This window comes from Oryzias latipes, chromosome 24 (assembly GCF_053564925.1).
Source record: "Oryzias latipes strain Hd-rR chromosome 24, Olatipes_Hd-rR_3.1".
NCBI classification, from domain to species: Eukaryota; Metazoa; Chordata; class Actinopteri; order Beloniformes; family Adrianichthyidae; genus Oryzias; species Oryzias latipes.
The window spans coordinates 24,966,588-24,989,100 of record NC_136260.1 but is presented as its reverse complement, the minus strand read 5'-3'; the positions used below and the strand labels follow the sequence as shown (position 1 = coordinate 24,989,100).

The following is a 22,513-nucleotide window of genomic DNA, read 5'->3' as shown; positions in this document are numbered from 1 at the left end:
GAATATAATTTTCAATCCAAATGTTTTCATCTACATTCCATGTTATATCATTCTCACTCTACACATGTGCTCCTCGTCCGGCCCTTCTATCCAATTAAAGAACCCAGTGTGGCCCCCCAGTTAAAATAATTGCCTGATCCAGGCCATCAGGGCGAAAAACTCCAGTCACATCTTTTAGTCATTTTCATGTGGTCCACAGAAATCTGGGAGATATTTGTCCCAACTAAATACTAAATTACACTCCTTTGACCTGATCCTGCCATAGTTTCATAGCGTTTCACCAGGTGGGTAAAGTTGATGCTGTGAATTCTTAATAGTTTGTCATTTTCTGCTCTGAGCTGGTCTGCAGCATGAATGCAGACTGTTAATATGGAGAAGACGACTGTTGTTCACAGAAGTTGGATTATAGGCTGTATGTTTAATATCTAAGAAACTGTTGGGATATTAAGGAATAGAAACACTAGTCTTCACTTTTTAACTAGCATGCTAAAAACAAGTCAACTACGCTCAGAGGCTGGAAATTCATCAAATTTCATCCAGAAAACCAGTCATTTGCTGGATTACAATTTTACAACTAAGACCAGCATACCCTTCATTTTAACTCCAGAAACTCAAAGTTTATGCATAAAAGAAACAGAAACTACTTTGTTTCTTAAGAGCAAAACAGATTAAAAAACAGCAGCACATGACGCACATCAGCAACTCACTACGATAACTGCTGAAGTCTTGTAAATCTACAAAGGTCAGAAGCTCCTCCTGACCTTCTCTAAGCAGCTATTGTATGCTCTCATGAAACTGCTGCTCACAAAGGCGCCAGTCTAGCTTCCACTACTCCATCCCACCATGACTCATCAGCTTTGTTCCTCTGGAGTTTCCATAACTCTGCAAACACTTTGAAGTTGAAATCTGCTCCAGCCACCACTGTCCTTCCTCTGGATCCGTCACAAGAACAATCAGACAGCCGGATCCAACTGCAAGTTTATTAGCTAAAACCCCACAAAGCTAAATCAGGGTCAGGCAGGCAGGAGTCGATAACAGACATGAGATCATCAGAGGAGAGGCGGGGTAGTCAGGATCCAGGCGAGGGTCGGGGCAGGCAGGCAAACAAAGTCAGAAATAGGGTCAGGAGACAGAAGATCAGGTCCAAATACAACACTTGGTAATAAAGGAAGACTATGGTTGATGAGTGAATGAGTCAGGTGGTATCAGAACTGTGGGGACAGCTCCCACTGGTGACCAAAGGGGGAGACAGAGTTCTGACTTCTGACAGGAACAGTCTTGAGCAACGTTTGGCTCTGGGAACCCCGTGGTTCCTTTACTTTTCTATCATGGCTCTTTGGCTGAAGACAAACTGAATTAGGATTAAAAATAGTTCAGTAGCATTGATTTAAGATAGATCAACAAGGCTCTTGTAGGCTGCTTGAATATGGAGGTGAGAACGTCTGTCAGTTCGTTAGCACATGCTCTGAGGGCTCGTCCAGGGATGTTGTCCGGTCCTGCCGCCTTGCTGGGGTTAATCCTCCTCAGAGCTTTGTTAACCTGCACTGATGAGTTGACTGGTGGGGGTGAGGGGGGTGTAATGGTCCAAGAGTGCATTGGGCTGTCTGTATGGGGGGTGGACATCTCAAAGCAGGTGTAGAATGCATTGAGGTCGTCAGGCAGGCTGTCTGCAGCTCTGATGGTTCTGGTGCTGTTTCTGTAGTCCGTAATACAGAGATGAACGGCGTTTCCTCGTTTATCGCGATGGTTACGTTCCAAAAAACCACCAGCGTTTCATAAGATTTGTAAAGTAAAACTTTTAATGTTTAAACAACAGCAGCTTGAAAAACAGGAAGTAAAACATTTTCCTCTTATTTTAATGACACATCTGACAGCAACAGACTGTTCATCGTTTATGTGCATTTTGACTTGATAAACTGAGGAGCCACTTGTTGTAAAGGTGTTTTTAGACAAAGAGCACAAGGATGACTTTGTTGCAAAATCTGGTGATGATACATTCCTGATAGAAATGGCCTATCTGTGTGATGTATTTGGAAAGCTAAAGGAAATAAATCTCCAGTTTCAAGGGAAAGCTAAACAGGCCACAGAGGTTATGTCTGACTCACCTCGACTTAGAGTAAAACATATTAAATAGTCAAATATTTTGTTTAAAAATATTTGTCTTCTCCAGTCATCATTAGACATCTGGTCCATAAGAATTAGGTAGATATTTTACTTTACTGCAGACAGGTTAGGGTTAGGGCTAAGAGTTTTTTTTTCATCTTTTAAGTCATGGGCGAAGGAAACACTTTTTCTGTTATTATATGTAATATTTTATGTTAAGAGTGCAAGTTTTACTGTTGCTTGATCATTCAGCACACAGAATGACCAAATCTGCAAAAATTGGGCAACCGAAGAGCCACCAACAACATTGTGTGTTCTGCAAATCAGCAACCGTTGAAATTGCTGTCAACCTCTGATAGGAATGTCGCAGGTTTGGTCCCTGCCAATGTGTTGTATTGTCCTTGGGCAAGACACTGAACCCAACTTGCTTTCCGTGATCACAGGTTGGCACCTTGCATGGCAGCAGAGCCGCTTTCAGTGATTGAGGATGTATGACTGTGGCAATAAATCCCTAAAGGCCTTAATCATGGTTGTAAAGGGCTGGGGTTTTCAACATTTTCCAGATTGGTAATATAAGCAATGAATGATGGTGGTGAAAGGACTCCACCCCCCAGATAAATCCCATTACTGACCCTAGAGACAGTTGTCCCACCTCAGACATCTGACCAACATATGCTGGCTTGTTTAACAGCAACAGGTTTCATTAAGACCTATGGAGACTCCTGTCTCTTTAATCTTGAAGTGTTTTTTGATTAATAATCCAATCAATGTCTTGAAGGTACCATTCATTCATCTTCCAAACCCGTTTTGTCTCTTTCGGGGTCTCGGGGCCAATCCCGGCCTCTTGTGGGACATCCTGGAAAGGTCGCCAGTCTTTCGCAGTTGAAGTGTCACGGTGCCTGTCAGCTCACCTCCCCCTCCCTCAGCTCCTGCACCTGCTCTGCTGATTGGAACCAGCTGACCTTCATCTCCTCATCACCCTGCCAGCCTTCTTAAGGGATCTTCTCTTCAGAATTCAGCGCCAGTTCGTTATACTCACTCCGGTGCTTATGTCTGGCCTTTTAGTATCTACCTTCCAAGCTAAGTTATTTGACTCACCACGCTCTGCATTATCCTTCAGGTTCCCTCACCACTGGTCTCGCTGGTTTCATCATCCTGAGCTCTCCACCGCGCCCCTCGCTGGTCCCGCCGTCCTCGGCATCCACGTCCTGCCTCAAGCTGGTCCCGCCGTCCTTGGCGTCCACGTCCTGCCTCAAGCTGGTCCCGCCGTCCTCGGCGTCCACGTCCTGCCTCAAGCTGGTTCCGCCGTCCTCGGCGTCCACGTCCTGCCCCAAGCTGGTTCCGCCGTCCTCGGCGTCCACGCCTCGCCTTACGCCCGTCCCAAGAACTATAAGTCTCCATCCGAAGAGGATTCGACCACAAACCTTTGTAAAAATAAACCTCTTCTAACCCACATCTCGGATCGTGAGTTACTTCCGGGTTTCAGCGTCTGGGTCAGTCACGTCTACGACGTCAGCCATGACAGAACGAACTGGCCATTACACAGACCCAGCTGACCCGGAAGGACTCCGCCTCGCCGTCTCACAACAAGGTGTAGCCCTCGGACGTCAAGCTGAATCACTCAACCAGATGGCCACGGCGCAGCAAGATCTTTTTCGCCGTCTGGACAGCATCTCCCAAACGCTGGTTGACGTCAGAACGAACGCACACGTTCTGTCGGAAGAACCATCGCTGACTCTGTTCCTCAGTTTCCCGTGTCAAAGCCGCCACCCTCCCTTTTGCGAGAAAACACCAGCCGACCCCCGGAGGAACCGATGCAGATCGGCCATTCCAAACTCACTCCTGAGGAACGGCGCAGACGCATGGAGGAGGGTACCTGCTTCTACTGCGGACGATCAGGTCACCACGTACAGCAATGCACACTACGTTTAAACTCGAGAGCCCCCCGCTAGAAGACAGGCCGCGGGAGGCTGTCCCTACGGACTCTCAGGGAAATAATTTCCTTTATGTTCCTGTCAAAATTAGTCATCACTCTCGTAACCATGATTGTCGGGCTCTTATCGATTCCGGAGCCGAACAGAGCTTCATGGACTGTAGTTTGGTGTCCAAGCTCGACCTCCCCATTGAACCACTAGATCATCCCGTTAAAGCTGCTGGCCTGGGTGGCCAACTACTAACGCGCATTACTCACCGTACCAAACCCGTGCACCTGATCACCTCGGGCAACCACCATGAAGTCACTCAGTTTTATATCACTAAATCTCTTCAGTCTCCTGTAATTCTAGGATTCCCCTGGTTGCGCCGTCATAATCCACAGTTCGACTGGGTTAATCTCCACATCACTAACTGGAGCCCCCACTGTCTCGCCAACTGCCTCCGCTCCGCCATCCCTCCTGTCTCCCCCGATAACGAGCACACTCCGGAGGAGACCGACCTCTCAAAGGTACCCCATTGTTATCACGACCTTAAGAATGTTTTCAGCAAGCGCAAAGCCGATGCGCTGCCCTCACACCGTCCCTACGACTGCTCCATCGAGCTCTTAAACGGCGCTACTCTTCCTAAGGGCCGGTTATTTAACCTGTCCGGTCCTGAAAAGCTCTCCATGGAGAAATACATTCACGAGTCTCTCGCCTCCGGCCACATTCGCCCCTCCTCGTCTCCTGTAGGGGCCGGATTTTTCTTCGTCCAGAAGAAAGACAAATCTCTGCGTCCTTGCATCGATTACCGTGAGTTGAACCAGATCACTGTCAAAAATAAATACTCTCTGCCCCTCATCAGCTCCGCCTTAGACTCGGTACAGGAAGCGCGCATATTTTCTAAATTAGACCTCCGGAACGCTTATCATTTGGTTCGCATGAAGGAGGGGGACGAGTGGAAGACTGCGTTCAGCACACCCTTGGGGCATTTTGAGTACCTGGTGATGCCTTTTGGGCTCACTAACGCCCCAGCAGTCTTTCAGCATCTCGTTAACGACGTCCTTCGCGACTTCCTAAATAGGTTCGTTTTTGTCTACCTGGACGACATTCTTATTTACTCGCCCAATCCGGAAATCCATACTTTTCATGTTCGTCAGGTCCTCGAACGCCTCCTCGAGAACCAGCTATTTGTTAAAGCCGAGAAATGTGAGTTTCATGTCACTTCCGTCTCCTTTCTCGGTTTCATCATTGAAGCCGGCAACATCCGACCCGATCCTGTCAAAGTCTCCGCAGTCGCTAACTGGGAGACTCCCAGCTCACGCAAGCAATTACAGCGTTTTCTTGGTTTCGCCAACTTTTACCGCAGATTCATACGAAACTACAGTAGTCTCGCCGCACCACTTACCAGACTCACCTCGGTGAATCAACAGTTTGTTTGGGGGCCCGAGGCTCATAACGCCTTTAATAAACTTAAAACCATGTTCGTCACCGCACCCATCCTAATACAACCCGATCCGCAACGCCAATTCATCGTGGAAGTCGATGCCTCTGACTCCGGGGTCGGAGCCGTCCTGTCCCAACGCGAGGAACACTCTGGTAAACTCAAGCCGTGCGCCTTCTTTTCGCGGAAGTTGTCCCCCGCGGAACAAAATTACGATGTCGGTAATCGCGAGCTCCTTGCCATCAAGCTCGCCTTAGAAGAGTGGCGTCATTGGTTAGAAGGTTCTGAGCACCCTTTTATCGTATGGACCGATCATAAGAACCTCGCATATCTCCGCGCTGCTAAACGCCTTAACTCCCGTCAGGCCCGTTGGTGCCTCTTTTTCGACCGCTTCTCCTTCACCATTACTTATCGACCCGGTAGTCGCAATATTAAACCTGACGCACTCTCACGTATGTTTAGTGCCCACGACCATCAGGAAGCAGCCCCCATCATTCCGCCCACATACGTTATCGGCAATCTCACTTGGGACATTGAGACTCGGGTCCAGCAGGCCCAGGATGAGGAGCCTGACCATCCTCCTCCTCCCGATAACACTCTCTACGTCCCCTCCTCTCTCCGCTCCGACGTCCTGGTGTGGGGGCACACTTCCCGGGTGTCTTGCCACGGAGGGGTCCACCGGACTCTCAATCTTCTGAGACGCAGGTTTTTTTGGCCTACTATGGTGCAAGACGTCAGGAGGTTCGTCGCCGCCTGTGCGGTATGTGCCCGATCCAAGTCCTCTAACTCACCTCCTGCTGGTCTCCTTCACCCCCTGCCCGTCGCCGAACGCCCTTGGTCCCACCTGGCCCTGGACTTCGTCACCGGGTTGCCTCCGTCGCAAGGTAACACGGTTATATTAACCATTGTGGACAGATTTTCCAAAGCCGCCCAATTCATTCCCCTGCCGAAGCTCCCCACGGCCGCTGAGATGGCTGAGGTCCTAGTCCACCAAGTCTTCCGTCACCATGGGATACCCAAGGACATTGTCTCCGACCGGGGTCCCCAGTTTGTCTCCCAGGTTTGGCGGTCCTTCTGCTCTGCTCTGGGAGCCACCGTTAGCCTGACTTCGGGATACCACCCCCAGTCTAACGGACAAGCGGAGCGGGCTAACCAGGAGTTGGAGGCCGCTCTCCGTTGTCTCTCGGCCCAGAATCCCTCCAGTTGGTCCAAGTTTCTCGTCTGGATAGAATACGCTCACAACAACCACCCTTCTGCCGCCACCGGTATGTCCCCTTTTGAAGCTTCTCTTGGTTATTCTCCCCCTCTGTTTCCCTCTCATGAATTGGATATAGCCGTGCCCTCTGTACAACACCACCTGCGACGTGTCCAACGCATTTGGCGCCAGGCTCGGGCTGCTCTCCAGCGCTCTCGGGACAGTAACTGTCGCATGGCCAATCGGCGCAGGAGAGAGGGTCCCACTTACCAACCCGGGCAAAAGGTGTGGCTATCGTCCAAAAACATACCTCTGCAGGCGACCTCCCGCAAGCTTGCACCTCGCTACATCGGACCTTACACCATTGACCGGGTCATCAGTCCGACCTGCGTCAGGCTGCGACTCCCGGCGGCTCTGAGGGTACACCCCTCTTTCCACATCTCCAACATCAAGCCCCTCCAGGAAAGTCCCCTTTGCCCGCCGTCCGCTTCCCCGCCACCCGCCCGGCTCATCGACGGCGCCCCTGCCTTTACGGTCAGTCGGGTTCTGGACGTTCGCCGCCGGGGTCGTGGTTACCAGTACCTGGTGGACTGGGAGGGTTACGGTCCGGAGGAGCGTTCTTGGATCTCCCGCTCCATGATTCTGGACCGTTCCCTCCTGGACGATTTCTTCAGGGCTCACCCTGATCGCCGTCCTGGACCGCCTGGAGGCGGTCGTTGAGGGGGGGGTACTGTCACGGTGCCTGTCAGCTCACCTCCCCCTCCCTCAGCTCCTGCACCTGCTCTGCTGATTGGAACCAGCTGACCTTCATCTCCTCATCACCCTGCCAGCCTTCTTAAGGGATCTTCTCTTCAGAATTCAGCGCCAGTTCGTTATACTCACTCCGGTGCTTATGTCTGGCCTTTTAGTATCTACCTTCCAAGCTAAGTTATTTGACTCACCACGCTCTGCATTATCCTTCAGGTTCCCTCACCACTGGTCTCGCTGGTTTCATCATCCTGAGCTCTCCACCGCGCCCCTCGCTGGTCCCGCCGTCCTCGGCATCCACGTCCTGCCTCAAGCTGGTCCCGCCGTCCTTGGCGTCCACGTCCTGCCTCAAGCTGGTCCCGCCGTCCTCGGCGTCCACGTCCTGCCTCAAGCTGGTTCCGCCGTCCTCGGCGTCCACGTCCTGCCCCAAGCTGGTTCCGCCGTCCTCGGCGTCCACGCCTCGCCTTACGCCCGTCCCAAGAACTATAAGTCTCCATCCGAAGAGGATTCGACCACAAACCTTTGTAAAAATAAACCTCTTCTAACCCACATCTCGGATCGTGAGTTACTTCCGGGTTTCAGCGTCTGGGTCAGTCACGTCTACGACGTCAGCCATGACATGAAGGTCTCAATGAATCCTAAAACCACAGAAAGCAGCGTGCTGTCTTTCTTACATTTGAGTTACAAATTTGAACGCACAGTGATGGAAAAAACTGATAAAGATTTAAAGAAAAGCACAAGAATCTATTCCAGTGGGAATAGAAACGATTTCTTTCTATGATGTATCAGAGGATGTTTGTCGTCTTTCTCCTGAAGCAAATTGCTTGAGGGCAAAATGTTGTGACTGTTGGGAGAAGGGTGGACTCCTTTATCTTTAGATTATTGCAGATCCTCTGAGATTAAAAATCCTGTAGAATTTGTTCTTTGTAGATGGATGTTGCATTGGTGAGCAACCCTTCCAGCAGTTCTGAAGTTCTGAAGCAGTTCTGAAGGCAAAGGTCTGAAGTCTTTTTGCTTCTTGCAGTCATGCAGACTTCAAGGAACTCTCAGAGACTTTTTTTCAAGGTTTCTGCAGCTTTTCAAATACGTCTTTTTTTCCTGATACTTGACCTTTTTGTGTGGAATGCTTTTGTTCAGACATTTGACTTTCAGCTTTTAGAAAGAGGGAAACTCAAGAGACTCAAAATTTCAGAAAATAAGTTAAATTTTAACCATTTATGAAACTCAATGTGTTAATCTGTTAAACAAGATTACAGGGTTTTGTCATTCTCTGAACTTAGTGGATGTTTCCAGGAAAATTGAAGAACTTGCAAATCTGTGAATGAGTGGATGTGTATGGGGTACTCATGCGACCGCACAGATTGCCAAAGGAGGCCTGGACCCTCATCAGACCTGCAGTAATGAGTCCTTGTTCTCATGAAACACTGCTCTATTTGAACAGAGCGTCTAGAGGTGGTCTCACCTTCACAGTAGGGGTTATTGCTGGTGACTTTAACCATGCTGAACTGAAAACTGTTCCCTACGTTCTATCAGCATGTGACGTGTGCCACAAGAGGAGTTAAGACACTGGACAAGGTCTACTCCAGCGTAAGGTTTATCCCAGGGGTCGGTTCCACTTTTAGAAAGTATATCTCTGATATGAACACGCCTGAGATATGTGAGCCTCTGATCCCTATGTCCTGCTCTAATCTATGGAGTAAAATACTGTGGTCGATAGTGGCAAAAGCTGCACTGAGGTCCAACAGGACCAGAATAGAAAGTAGTCCCTTTTCTGAGGCCAATAACAAGTCATTAGAGACTCTAACTAGTGCAGTTTCCGTACTGTGGTGGGGTCTAAACCCCGACTGAAAGTCTTCAAAGTGGCTGTTGTCCTGTAGGTGGCAGTAAAGCTGCTTAACTACAACTCTTTCTAGGACTTTAAAAATAAAGGGCAGGTTTGATATCGGTCTATAGTTGGCCAAGATGCTAGGATCCAAACTGGGCTTTTTCAGAAGAGGTTTAACAACTGCATATTTAAAAGACTGTGGCACGTAACCCGTTTCCAGAGAGGTATTCATCATTGTTAATATGGGATCATTAATTAGGGGAAAAGTTTCTTTAAAAAGTCTAGTGGGAATTGGGTCTAACAGACACGTTGAGGATTTGGAGGACGTAATAATTGATGTTATTTCCGCTTGATCCACAGCAGTGAAGCAGTCTAATGTTACAGAGGTTTCTATGGATGCCTCCATTTCTACCCCTTCAGCTGTTCTGGGCTGATAGTAGGAATAACTAGATTTAACTTATGTCTAATATTTGAGATTTTACTATAAAAAAATGTAAGAAAATCATCAGAGCTGAGAGAAACAGGAACATGTGGTTCTACTGAGCTCTGACTGCTAGTTAATCTAGCAATAGTACTAAAAAGAAATCTTGGATTGTTTCCATTCCCTGATATTAAGGTTGAATAGTACTGGCTTCTAGCTCTACGCAGAGCTTTTTTATAATTTAATAGGCTATGTTTCCAGATATCCAGAGACTGCTCTGAACCGGAGCGGCGCCATTCTCTTTCCAACTTACGGGTTTCTTGTTTAAGAGAACGAGTTTCAGCGTTAAACCACGATGCTACTCGGTTTTGTCTGACGAACTTAGGTTTCAAGGGGGCAACAACATGGAGTGTACTCCTGAGGGCTTGTAAGGCATCATTAACAAAGTGGTTATTTATATTAGGACTGATACTATGGGAGCTGGTCTCAGAGTATTTTCTCAGAATATCACTAAGTACTGGCTGAACTGTGTGTTTAAACTCAGACACAGAACGGTCAGTTAAGGTTCTTCTAAGCCGTTTGTTATTCACTGGGGCAGCAGCATGTTCTAATGTAAACTGGAAGGTAATCAGAAAGTGATCAGAAATGATGGGGTTATGAGGATGGCAAGTTTCGTACAGTCATGAAAAACATTTTTATATTTTGGATCCAAAAAACAGAAAAAAGTAATTTAAATTGTGGCAAAAGTTCAACCTGACGCTATCCGTGATGGGAAGTTACGATGCCATAAAGCTTTCAGCTTGCCATCATGAAATGCTACGAAATGCAGGGAAATGTAGCTTTAACAAGGAGCAGCTTTTAAAGGAGAGGGATCAACTGAGGGTACTGAAAGACCCTGAAATGCATTTTTCACTAGAAATCTGTATAATGCAGACTTTGCTCCAAGTCCTTTGACATCAGCAGCATAAGAGAAGCGGTTCTGGAGAGAAACAGCGACAGCTTCCAAATGCTGCAGAAGCCAGTCGGTCAGAGAATTTTAGAAAACAGGAAATGATGGCGTCACTATGGAAGCAGATTGCATTCAATAAAAAAAAAAATACGGATGACCTTCATTCAAATCTTTTCAGTGATTTTTGTCCTGACATTTTTTAGGAACTACAAAAGCAAAGAACTCCAAACAGGCTGGGCTCTAACCATAGAATGTAGAAACAACGGACGAATCAAGGTGACGTCACCGATAGAAAATGCCTTACCCCTGGCTCTTAAAAAATGAAGCCAAACCCCTGACCATTGCTTCCTGAATTCGGGCGCCGCCATGTTGAAACCTGTGGACTGTGATTGGTCGCTCTGAGTTATCGTATCTATGAGTACGATATTTTTTTTCCTTCTTTCTTCTGATCGCCCCCAAGATCCATTTTCTTCTGGCGTTTTCTGCTTCCTTTCTGTGGCGTCACATTTAACAAGTGACACACTTGTTACATGTACAACAACCAGCGAAAGCCCCAACAGGTGAACGCTGTACGGGTGCATCTCACCAAACCTTTATAGATTTCACCTGGAACCTTTTCCGCATGTTCTCCCTGTGCATGTGTGGGTTTTCTCTGGGGTCTCTGGCTTCCTCCCACCGTCCCAAAACATGGTTAATTGGTTAATCTAAAATTTCCCTAGGTGTGTGTGTGAATGGGGGTGTGATTGTGGCCCTGTGACAGACTGGCAAACTGTCCAGGATGTCCCCTGCCTTCACCCACAAGTGGCCGGGATAGGCTCCAGCAGCCCCGTGACCCCGAAAGGGAACAAACTGAAGAAGATGAATGAATGAATGAATGAAGATCAGCATAAAGACTGCTGAAGGAACAGCAGAAAATATGCAGCTCTAAAGGGCATCTGTGGACCATCTTCAGACCATCAGAACATCTGCAGAACTTTTGCAGAACATCTGCAGACTGTTCTCATCCCCTCTGTTCTGCACACGTTCAGTCCTCAGTTGCTGTGAACCCGTTCTTGTTGAAACAGAGCAGAACCCGCCTCTGAAAGGTGTTTTTTTATAGCTGGAAAGATTTTCCTGAAGTTCTTGTTTTCTCCATGATGGTAAATTACATGTATCTTTGCAGCTGAATCATCTATTTTGTCCTAGCTCTGCTTCATCTGTTGGTGTATGAGTTTAATGCTGTGGATGGCTCATGCAGCGATGGTTTCATTTGAATGTTTCTGTTGATCAGGGGCCTCATTTATAAACGTTGCGTACGCACAAAAGAAGGCGTACGCCACTCTCTACGCAATAGTTGAGATTTATAAAAAGCAAACTTGACGGGAAAATGTGCGGTCCTTCACGCAAGCTCTGACCCAGGCGTACGCACAAAAACGGGTGAAATGAGAAACGGCGACACCGTCGGCAGATGGAAGAAACACGTGAAAGTGACAGTGTGTGCCAAATCGTGCTGGCATGTGCTGTGCTACACAATGTGGCACAGCTTAAAAACGTGCCTCTACCCCCTGGCGCTGATTGCTGTGTTGGCCCCGACCCTGAACCCCATCCCCACGCATTTGAGCCATTTGCTGCTGCTGTGCGCCAGCGTTTGGAAGTGATGCGTCGCTTATAAAGAAAAAGAGGTGTGGAAAATATTATTTATTCAAGAATTCCCTCATCGTGCAGTTTATTTCAGTCAGGGCGATCTTGATTTCGCCCAACTCCTTGGCCACCTCTCTGATTGAACTACTGACTTCCCTCTGCATTCAAGGACTGCATCGGTGAGGACACGCCCACTGCTGGAGGGTTGAGAGCCGCGTGCCGTGGAGACGCTGGGGCCAGACGGCTGCTCAGCTGCAGCATCGTAACCACTGGCCCCGCTGGAACACCCAGCAACTAAAATAAAATTGTTCTATATTAATAATCTGTAATTGTGTAGCCTGCATACATGTGACTTGACTGCATTCATTTGAATTATTTCTCTTACCTGTGTCACCCTGACCCTGGCGCGTCGGCGTCCCCTCCGTCTCAGTCAGGTGACTGAGACGGAGGAGGACGCCGATAAGGGGGACTTAATAGGGATTCCCCAATAATAGCGGCCAGTTTCTCATCAAGAGGGGTCAGCTCCGCCCCCCCCCCCCCCCCACCCCCACCCCCCCACGTGGCGGACACACTCTGCCGATGCAGCGCTAGACGTTTTTTTGCCTCGACTTTGATGTCCGACCATTTCTTTCATTTCTTTTTTATTTCGGCCACGGTCCGAGGTTGTGAGGCTCCAGCATTTTCGGCGTCTGCCACCGTCTGCCACTCACGTGCCTTTTTGGCATTAGTAATGCCCACACTGTGCCCTCCAAACAACGTTTTATCCTCTTTTCCACCTCGCCAACGATAACTTCTACTTCACATTGAGTGAAGTTACGTTTTTTTGATTTCCCCTCTGTGTTTGCCATGATTTAGCAAGCCATGAATATTCATTTGTGGGCGTTTCACGGACTATTTATGGGCAACTATGGGCGTGTCATGTAGCCGCAAAAGCTGCGCAGCATTTAGAATTGTTTGTGATTTATTAAGGGAAAGATGCGTAGGATGTGCGTGCGCACGGTTTTATAAATCCGAATATTTCTGTGCGTACGCACGTCCTATGTTTCATCCGTACGCCACTTCTGACGCAAATCCTACGCAAAGTTTTATAAATGAGGCCCCAGGTCTCTAGTAACCTCTGTTTTTCTTGCAGTCCTCTGAGATTTAGTCTGTGTCCTGCTGACAGTTGTAAAGCTTTGAGGAAATCCTGTGGGCTGAAATGAAGTCTTTAAAGAATCCAAGAGTTCAAGAGATCGTGCAGAGACTGGCCCCAGCCCCTTTTCAAGGTTTAAAACATTCTGAACATGCTTAGAGGGGGAGGCCAGAACAGGACCAACATGTGTTCAGCATTACAGCATTGGCAGCTGACCCTGGGGGACGGAGGGGGGTTCTGGATCTGAAGGGTCTGAGTCAACACTTGGAGCTCATCCCAGCGTCTCTTGTCCCTGTCCTCCTCCCCCAGTGTCTCGCTACCATGAGTTCTCGCAGCGGCACGCGTTGAACCAGACAGCAGAGCGCCAGCAGCTGCTGCAGCAAAGCCCAGGAGACAATGTGCTGGAGAACATCTGGAAGCTGGAGAACGTCTTCCAGAACCACACGGACTGGCTGCAGAGGCTGGAGGCCCTCATCCAGGTACTTATGTTGGCTGTGCTCCCAGTACTCATATGGATGTTCATCCATCTGTCTATTTATCTATTCATCCATTCAATTCAATTTTATGTATATAGCCCAATATTTACAATAGTCGTCTCAATGGGCTTCATGCTGGTAATTGTATAATGAACATGAATCATAAAGAACATGAAGTCATTGAATTCAATAACTGATTTCTAAACAAAACTAAACAGACTAAGCTAACCTGATGACCCCTGCCCTGAAACCCTCCTTCTTGGAAAAACTCCTAAAAAAACGGATTCTGGAAAAAAACTAAGATACCTCAGGGGTGTACACATGAAGGAGGGATCCTCCCCCAGGACGGACAGACGATTTACCAGAACTCGTAGAGAAGAATTAGCTTATCTAACTCTACAAATACATGTTTAAAGTCCAGCAGACGAGCTTCATCCAGATGGAGTTGGGGGGACAGTCGGGGGCGCCAGACGAGTCAGACACAGGAGCCGCAATCTATCCATCTATTCATCCATCCATCCATCCATCCATCCATCCATCCATCCACCATGGAGGCGGAGTCTTTCATGAACGGTTTCCCTGTACATATGGATTTGCACATGGTATTCCGTCCTGTGGAAAAGCTGGATGAGTCCCTAGTTTCACATTTTTGACGCTCTTTCCTGAGCTCACCTGATCCAGCTTCTTGGATTCCTGCTGTCAACCGGCCTGAATTCTTCAGGATTAAACAAATGATTTCTTGTTAAAAGAATAACTTAATATGCTCTCAGGCTCTGGATTTGGTGTTTCTGCAAGGATTCCTCTCAGGCCCCATTCAGGGTTCTTCTGGGGTGATGTAATTTTTCTACATGCCAGCTCCATTAGGCTCCTCCTTCTTTCAGGGCTTGGAGAGGAAGCTCAGGAACTTCCAGACTCATTCCATTCAAGCTGAAGGTTACCTGGCTCAGCTGGAGGAGGGGCTTTCCTCGCTCAGCGGCGCTGCAGGCAGGAACCTGACGAGCCTGAGTGAGGAGGTGAAGCTGACCTCCAGGTGTCTGCATGACCACAGCCTGCAGCTCAGGTGTGCATCCATGAAACCTCAGTCCCATCACCGTGAAAACTACTGCGCATTAGTCAGGAACCATTTTCATTGGTGGGAGCAGTCCCACTCAAGTCTGACTTTAACCATAATTTACCCAGAATTCATAGCAGCTTGGGGCTTCATTGCCCGTAATTCTAAACAGGAACCAAGACATGTTTTACATCGAAGGGCTACATTCAAATTTTTGTTTTTCTTAAAGACAGCGGGGCTGGGGTTTGGGGCTGGTGCAGGGCTGGGATGGCACGGGATGGTATGGGGTAGTACAGGGTGGTATGGGGTGGTACGGGGTAGTACAGGGTGATACGGGGTAGTACAGGGTGGTACGGGGTAGTACAGGGTAGTACGGGGTGGTACGGGGTAGTACAGGATGGTATGGGGTAGTACACGGTGGAATGGGGTGGTACAAGGTAGTACAGGGTGGTACGGGGTAGTACAGGGTGGCACGGGATGGTATGGGGTGGTACGGGGTGTAATGCGGTGGTACGGGGTAGTACAGGGTGGTATGGGGTGGTACGGGGTAGTACAGGGTAGTACGGGGTGGTACGGGGTAGTACAGGGTGGTACGGGGTGGTATGGGGTGGTACGGGGTAGTACAGGGTGGTACGGGGTAGTACAGGGTGGTACGGGGTGGTACTGGGGGGAGCTGTTAGGTGGGGCTTAGGCAGAACCTCATTGGTAGAGTCTGAGCTGGGAAGCCAACCCGCCCCTACCTGTGGTTGCAGGGAAACTTTGCGACAGATGAGCACACTGGAGGAGAAACTGGACAACGTCAGCTGGACGGTGGGGGCCGTTAATCACACAGTCAGTGGTGACATCAGCGTTCATCACCTGAAGATTAAAGACCTGCAGGTCAGAAGCTCCTCACAGCTGAGAGGACGCCGTGGGTCCCAGCCTGCTGGAGCTCACTGAGTATCCTGTGCTTGTTCTCAGGTCCAGATCAGCAACATCACAGAGGACACAAGCAGTCTGTGGGTGACACACCTGCACACACAGGCACAGCTAAGGAATGAGCTGGAGATCCTGAACACCGTCACAGAAGACCTCCGGCTACAGAACTGGCAGCAATCTGTGGCTTTGAAAAACCTCAGCATAGTTGAAGGTCAGCAAAAAACCTGGTGAGCAGTTCAGGGTCCTGGAGGGTGTCGGGTTTTAGCTGCTGCAGACTCTGCAGAACCTGAACCAAAGTTCTGACTCTCTGCTCCTGCATGAAAACACTGTTCTAGAGCAGCTCCTCCAAAAGGGCTTCAGATAATGATGCCCTGCAGGAGATCAAACATGGGGTCATGAAGGAGCAGGTTCCTCCAAGGGACTGCTGTGAGGCCTCTCACTTCTGATGAGTACTGATCCGTTCAGATGAAAAGAAGAGGTTCAGGTTCTTGCTGGGAAACACAAATATCTCCATGACCTCGCACTTTTCTACGGCCTTGCAGATTCCTGCCTGACTTCTCTTTGAGGAAACAGAGTTTCTTTGTAGTTGAACCAAATATTTGCTGTGAAAATCCTCATTTCGGGGTATTTTCATTCAACGCATAAGAACCCATGGGGACATGAGTGTAACAGAAACATGTCAGAAATGGTTTCTGTGGTCCACTTGGTTGCTGGTCAAATACACATTCATTTTATTTTTTAGGAAAAATATAGTTCATATGGGTTAAATTCATTACCACACAGTAAACAAGGAAATATATATATATATATATATATATATATATATATATATATGTCATCATAACAGATTTTGACCTTTACACCAACGAGGAGTTTTTTTTTTCAATTTCAAACAATTGAGAAAAAAAAACACAATATCTAGAATAATCTAATTAAACACATCAGAGAATTGTAGAAACATTTTACTGAGCAACACAAAAAAACTGGGCACAAACCTCTTAGTTATATTGCAATGCATATGTTAACATACATTAAACCACGGTCCGGGTGAATACTCGATTCTGATTGGCTGCTGGGTGTGCATTAAAAAGTCATAACGCACAGTGACAACTGCACGCCCCAAAAAGAAGTTCCGGTCACCTATCCTAAATGTTCCGTATCACTGCGCTGGCTTCTTTAAAAAAATCTTTATCTTCATCATCTGGACAAAAACAAGCGGAAGAGGAGAACTTTCTCCCTGATCTGATGCTTTATCGGGATGATCAGCATATGTATAGTAAACCCTTGTTTTTCGCAGGGGTTCCGTTCAAAAAAGAACCAGTGATAGGCAAAATCCATGAAGTAGAAACCTTTTTATTTTTTAACAATTATTATACAATTAAATACTCTATTATACATTGAAAAGAAAGATCAAACCATTTTTCACAAATACAAGTACTTTAGAAACATTTTGTTCAACAAATAACTTCTGTACTGTACTGTCAAATAATAATTTTAATCATCAATGTGAACAGAAGGCTTCAAATTGCGGAGATTAGCCCCGCCCACCGCGACCCGAGTAATGGGATTAAACGGGAGGAAATTTAAAACAATTATGAAAAAAATACAAAGTACAGTGGGACAAATATTGACTTAGGTGTATTTCACTGCTCTTCAGACTGAGCTGCTGCATCCTGACTCCGCTCTGCAGTGTTTTCTTCTTCTGAAGCCCGCGGTGCAGCTGTGTTTGTTCAAGAGAAGAACATGGTGATAGGCAGTTGTCGCTCTTTTTTCTATGGGTTTTAGAGAAACTCGAAATTGCAAGAGAATTTGCACTTTCGTGTTGTAAATTTGGCAAGCAGATTTACGTACCTTTACAAATTAAACTGCAGCGTTATTGATGCACAGGTAGAGAAGAAGCGGAGTGTCTTTTTAGCCAATCAGAATGCAGAACAAAATACACTATGCAAATCCGTGAAGTAGCGAAACCGTGATATGTAAACCGCGTTATAGCAAGGGATCACTGTACATCGCTTTACCATGACAAGGCGCTGCACCACGTAACACATAGTCCATTTTTTGTGAAAAAAGTGATCAAATCGGAAGAAAACAGGAATTAAGGACTAAAAACTGGTTAAAATTAATTTGTTTTGTAAATGACCATGGTATAAGCGGGCTAATGGCCTTCGCGGAAGCAACCATCCTCCGCTTCGTGTCGTACGTATGAGGTTCCGTTAGTGCCAAAAATATGTTTTTGTCCACTGTCTGTCTTTGGTCCATTGTCTATGTCTACTGAACGAGTTCATTGAACATTGGTTCATGCATTGCGTTTTGTTTAAAACTTTGCATTTGTCTTTGTTACTGCCTGTCGTCTCATTATGTCGTCAGGAAGGTCCTTAGCAACCGTTGCTAGTGTCGTTAGCTACGTTGTTCATTTCCCTGTGTCGTGTCGTTAGATTTTGTCATTTTTCGAATTTTGCCAAAGTTGTCAGAAATGTCATTTCTACAGATGGTAAATTGTAAAACAGAACGAAAAGAATATGTTTATTAAAGCCGGTGCTAGCGTTAGCCATTAAAAGCACTTTTTTATTGATAATTCTGCAAATGCGCATTGCCAGAAAAGGGGGGGAGTTCATGATCCCAAATCAACTTTTGCCAATTGTTTTAAGTTATTTTGAGTATGGTGATGAAACTATTATTTAAAAGTCTTCTAAAATATAACTAAAAGTGTAATAAAAGTGGTATTGTTTAATGAATACAATGGCATTTGTCTCTTCATTTTGAGTGCTCAAACGCCTTAAAAAACATCTTAGATGAGTTTCCTTCTCAAATTTTAGTGGGTCGAATCACTAATTATGGAAATAACAGTCGAAAACTTTGACTGGTTTTTGATCTTTTCTTGTAATCTGTCATGTATTTAGATGACCATGAGGTGGCACTCTCGGGACCTGTATAATGCTCTTTTGGGCCGGTCTGCTCCTCGTTTATCATCAGATTTTTAACATGTTTATAAAGATCTGTTATTTTTTCGAAAGACTTTTAAATAATAGTTTCATCACCAGATTTGATTGAAGCCATTCTCTAAATAACTTGACGCTATTGGCAAGCCGCTTCGGGAACGTGAAACCGTTGTACGCATGCCCCCCCCCCTCCTTTCTGGCATTGCATGTTTTCAGGAATATCAATAAAGTTTTTTGTTTTTTTTGTACGTGTTTAGTTCCGTGGTAGTACAGGAAACAATTTACCGGACGTACAAAGGACTTTTCTGAAAACTGTGGCAAAATTTAAAATACGACAAGATCTAACAACACGACATGGGGAAACGACGACGCTAACGACACTAGCAACGGTTGCTAAGGACTTTCCTTAAATGGGGTAATGACAATAACAAAGACAAATGCAAAGTTTTTAACATTAAGCAAGCATAAACATCACAACGCAAATACACAGTAATAATCAAAGAACCATGGGCACGCAGAAGATATTGCTTAGTAGTACATAGACATGAACCAATGTTCAATGAACTCATTTAATAGACACAGACAATGGGCCCAAAACATAGACAGTGGACACAAAAACATATTTTCATTTTTTTGGCACAAATGGAACCTTATGCGGACAGTTCAGGCTTCCGCGGCATGCGTAAAAAAGTGACAATGCACACTTTGTATGCCATTAACCCTTACTTAACCCACAATTTATTACAACAGCATGAAAAGACTCGAGGGATTCCATAATTTCCTCAAAGCTGTTTAATCGTTTGGAAGACTGAGATGAAGTAGAGGAGAAAGAGAAGAGCTGATATAAGGAGGTGACACGAGGAGGTGACACAGGGAGGTGATACCAGGAGGTGATACCAGGAGGTGACACGAGGAGGTGACACAAGTAGGTGAAACGAGGAAGTGATACCAGGAGGTGAAATGAGGAGGTGATACCAGGAGGTAACACGAGGAGGTGATACCAGAAGGTGGCATGAGGAGGTGACACAAGGAGGTGACAGAGAAGGTGATACCAGGAGGTGACATGAGGAGGCGATACCAGGAGGTGACATGGGGAGGTGACACGAGGAGGTGGCATGAGGAGGCGATACCAGGAGGTGACACGAGGAGGTAACAAAAGGAGGTGATACCAGGAGGTGACATGAGGAGGTGACATGAGGAGGTGACACAAGGAGGTGACACAAGGAGGCGATACAAAGAGGTGACACAAGGAGCTGACACAAGGAAGTGATACCAGGAGGTGACACAAGAAGGCGATACAAGGAGGCGATACCAGGAGGTGACACGAGGAGGTGATACCAGGAGTTGACACGAGGAGGTAACAAGAGGAGGTGATACCAGGAAGTGACATGAGGAGGTGACAAAAGGAGGTGACACGAGGAGGTGACATGAGGAGGTGACACGAGGAGGTGATACCAGGAGGCGATACAAAGAGGTTACACAAGGAGGCGATGACAAGAGGTGATACCAGGAGGTGACACAAGGAGGTGATACCAGGAAGCGACACAAGGAGGTGACACAAGGAAGCGATACCAGGAGGTGATACCAGGAGGTGACATGAGGAGGTGACACGAGGTGACACAAGGAAGCGATACTAGGCAGTGATACCAGGAGGTGATACCAGGAGGTGACATTGAGGAGGTGACACGAGGTGACACAAGGAAGCGATACCAGGAGGTGACACGAGGAAGCGATACCAGAGGGTGACATGAGGAGGTGACACAAGGAGCTGACATGAGGAGGCGATACCAGGAGGTGACACGAGGAGGCGATGAGAAGAGGTGATACCAGGACGTAACACTAGGAGGTGACACAAGGAGGTAACAAAAGGAGGTGATACCAGGAGGTGACATGAGGAGGTGACAAAAGGAGGTAACACGAGGAGGTGATACCAGGAGGTGACATGAGGAGGTGACACAAGGAGGTGACACGAGGAGGTGATACCAGGAGGTGACACGAGGAGGTAACAAGAGGAGGTGATACCAGGAGGTGACATGAGGAGGTGACACAAGGAGGTGACACAAGGAGGTGACACAAGGAGGCGATACAAGGAGGTGACACGAGGAGGTGACACGAGGAGGTGATACCAGGAGGTGACACAAGGAGGCGATACAAGGAGGCGATACCAGGAGGTGACACGAGGAGGTGATACCAGGAAGTGACACGAGGAGGTAACAAGAGGAGGTGATACCAGGAGGTGACATGAGGAGGTGACACAAGGAGGTGACACGAGGAGATGATACCAGGAGGCGATACAAGGAGGTGACACAGGGAGGTGATACCAGGAGGTGACACGAGGAGGTGACACAAGGAGGTGAAACGAGGAAGTGATACCAGGAGGTGAAATGAGGAGGTGATACCAGGAGGTAACACGAGGAGGTGATACCAGAAGGTGACATGAGGAGGTGACACAAGGAGGTGACAGAGAAGGTGATACCAGGAGGTGACACGAGGAGGCGATACCAGGAGGTGACATGGGGAGGTGACACAAGGAGGTGGCATGAGGAGGTGACAAAAGGAGGTGACACGAGGAGGTAACAAAAGGAGGTGATACCAGGAGGTGACATGAGGAGGTGACAAAAGGAGGTGACATGAGGAGGTGACACAAGGAGGCGATACAAGGAGGTGACACCAGGAGGTGACACGAGGAGGTGATACAAGGAGGTGACACGAGGAGGTGACAAAAGGAGGTGACACGAGGAGGTGACATGAGGAGGTGACACGAGGAGGTGATACCAGGAGGTGACACGAGGAGGTAACAAAAGGAGGTGATACCAGGAGGTGACAAAAGGAGGTGACATGAGGAGGTGACACAAGGAGGTGACACAAGGAGGCGATACAAGGAGGTGACACAAGGAGCTGACACAAGGAGGTGATACCAGGAGGTGACACAAGAAGGCGATACAAGGAGGCGATACCAGGAGGTGACACGAGGAGGTGATACCAGGAGTTGACACGAGGAGGTAACAAAAGGAGGTGATACCAGGAAGTGACATGAGGAGGTGACAAAAGGAGGTGACACGAGGAGGTGACACGAGGAGGTGATACCAGGAGGCGATACAAAGAGGTTACACAAGGAGGCGATGACAAGAGGTGATACCAGGAGGTGACACCAGGAGGTGATACCAGGAAGTGACACAAGGAGGTGACACAAGGAAGCGATACCAGGAGGTGATACCAGGAGGTGACATGAGGAGGTGACACGAGGTGACACAAGGAAGCGATACTAGGCGGTGATACCAGGAGGTGATACCAGGAGGTGACATTGAGGAGGTGACACGAGGTGACACAAGGAAGCGATACCGGGAGGTGATACCAGGAGGTGACACGAGGAAGCGATACCAGAGGGTGACATGAGGAGGTGACACAAGGAGCTGACATGAGGAGGCGATACCAGGAGGTGACACGAGGAGGCGATGAGAAGAGGTGATACCAGGACGTAACACTAGGAGGTGACACAAGGAGGTAACAAAAGGAGGTGATACCAGGAGGTGACATGAGGAGGTGACAAAAGGAGGTAACACGAGGAGGTGATACCAGGAGGTGACATGAGGAGGTGACACAAGGAGGTGACACGAGGAGGTGATACCAGGAGGTGACACGAGGAGGTAACAAGAGGAGGTGATACCAGGAGGTGACATGAGGAGGTGACACAAGGAGGTGACACAAGGAGGTGACACAAGGAGGCGATACAAGGAGGTGACACGAGGAGGTGACACGAGGAGGTGATACCAGGAGGTG

At 47.7% G+C, this 22,513-nt stretch overlaps 1 protein-coding gene across 2 annotated transcripts in view; it reads left to right on the top strand.

The window, feature by feature from the left end:
- The window catches only part of scara5 (scavenger receptor class A, member 5 (putative)), a 57,597-nt gene that overhangs the window by 5,156 nt on the left and 29,928 nt on the right, over window positions 1-22,513 (top strand). For both annotated transcript variants that reach the window (XM_023953075.2, XM_023953074.2), the window contains exons 4-7: window positions 13,659-13,828; window positions 14,707-14,885; window positions 15,629-15,755; window positions 15,837-16,005. In XM_023953075.2, the coding sequence (XP_023808843.1) occupies window positions 13,659-13,828; window positions 14,707-14,885; window positions 15,629-15,755; window positions 15,837-16,005 (645 nt within the window). The remainder of the gene's footprint in view (window positions 1-13,658; window positions 13,829-14,706; window positions 14,886-15,628; window positions 15,756-15,836; window positions 16,006-22,513) is intronic.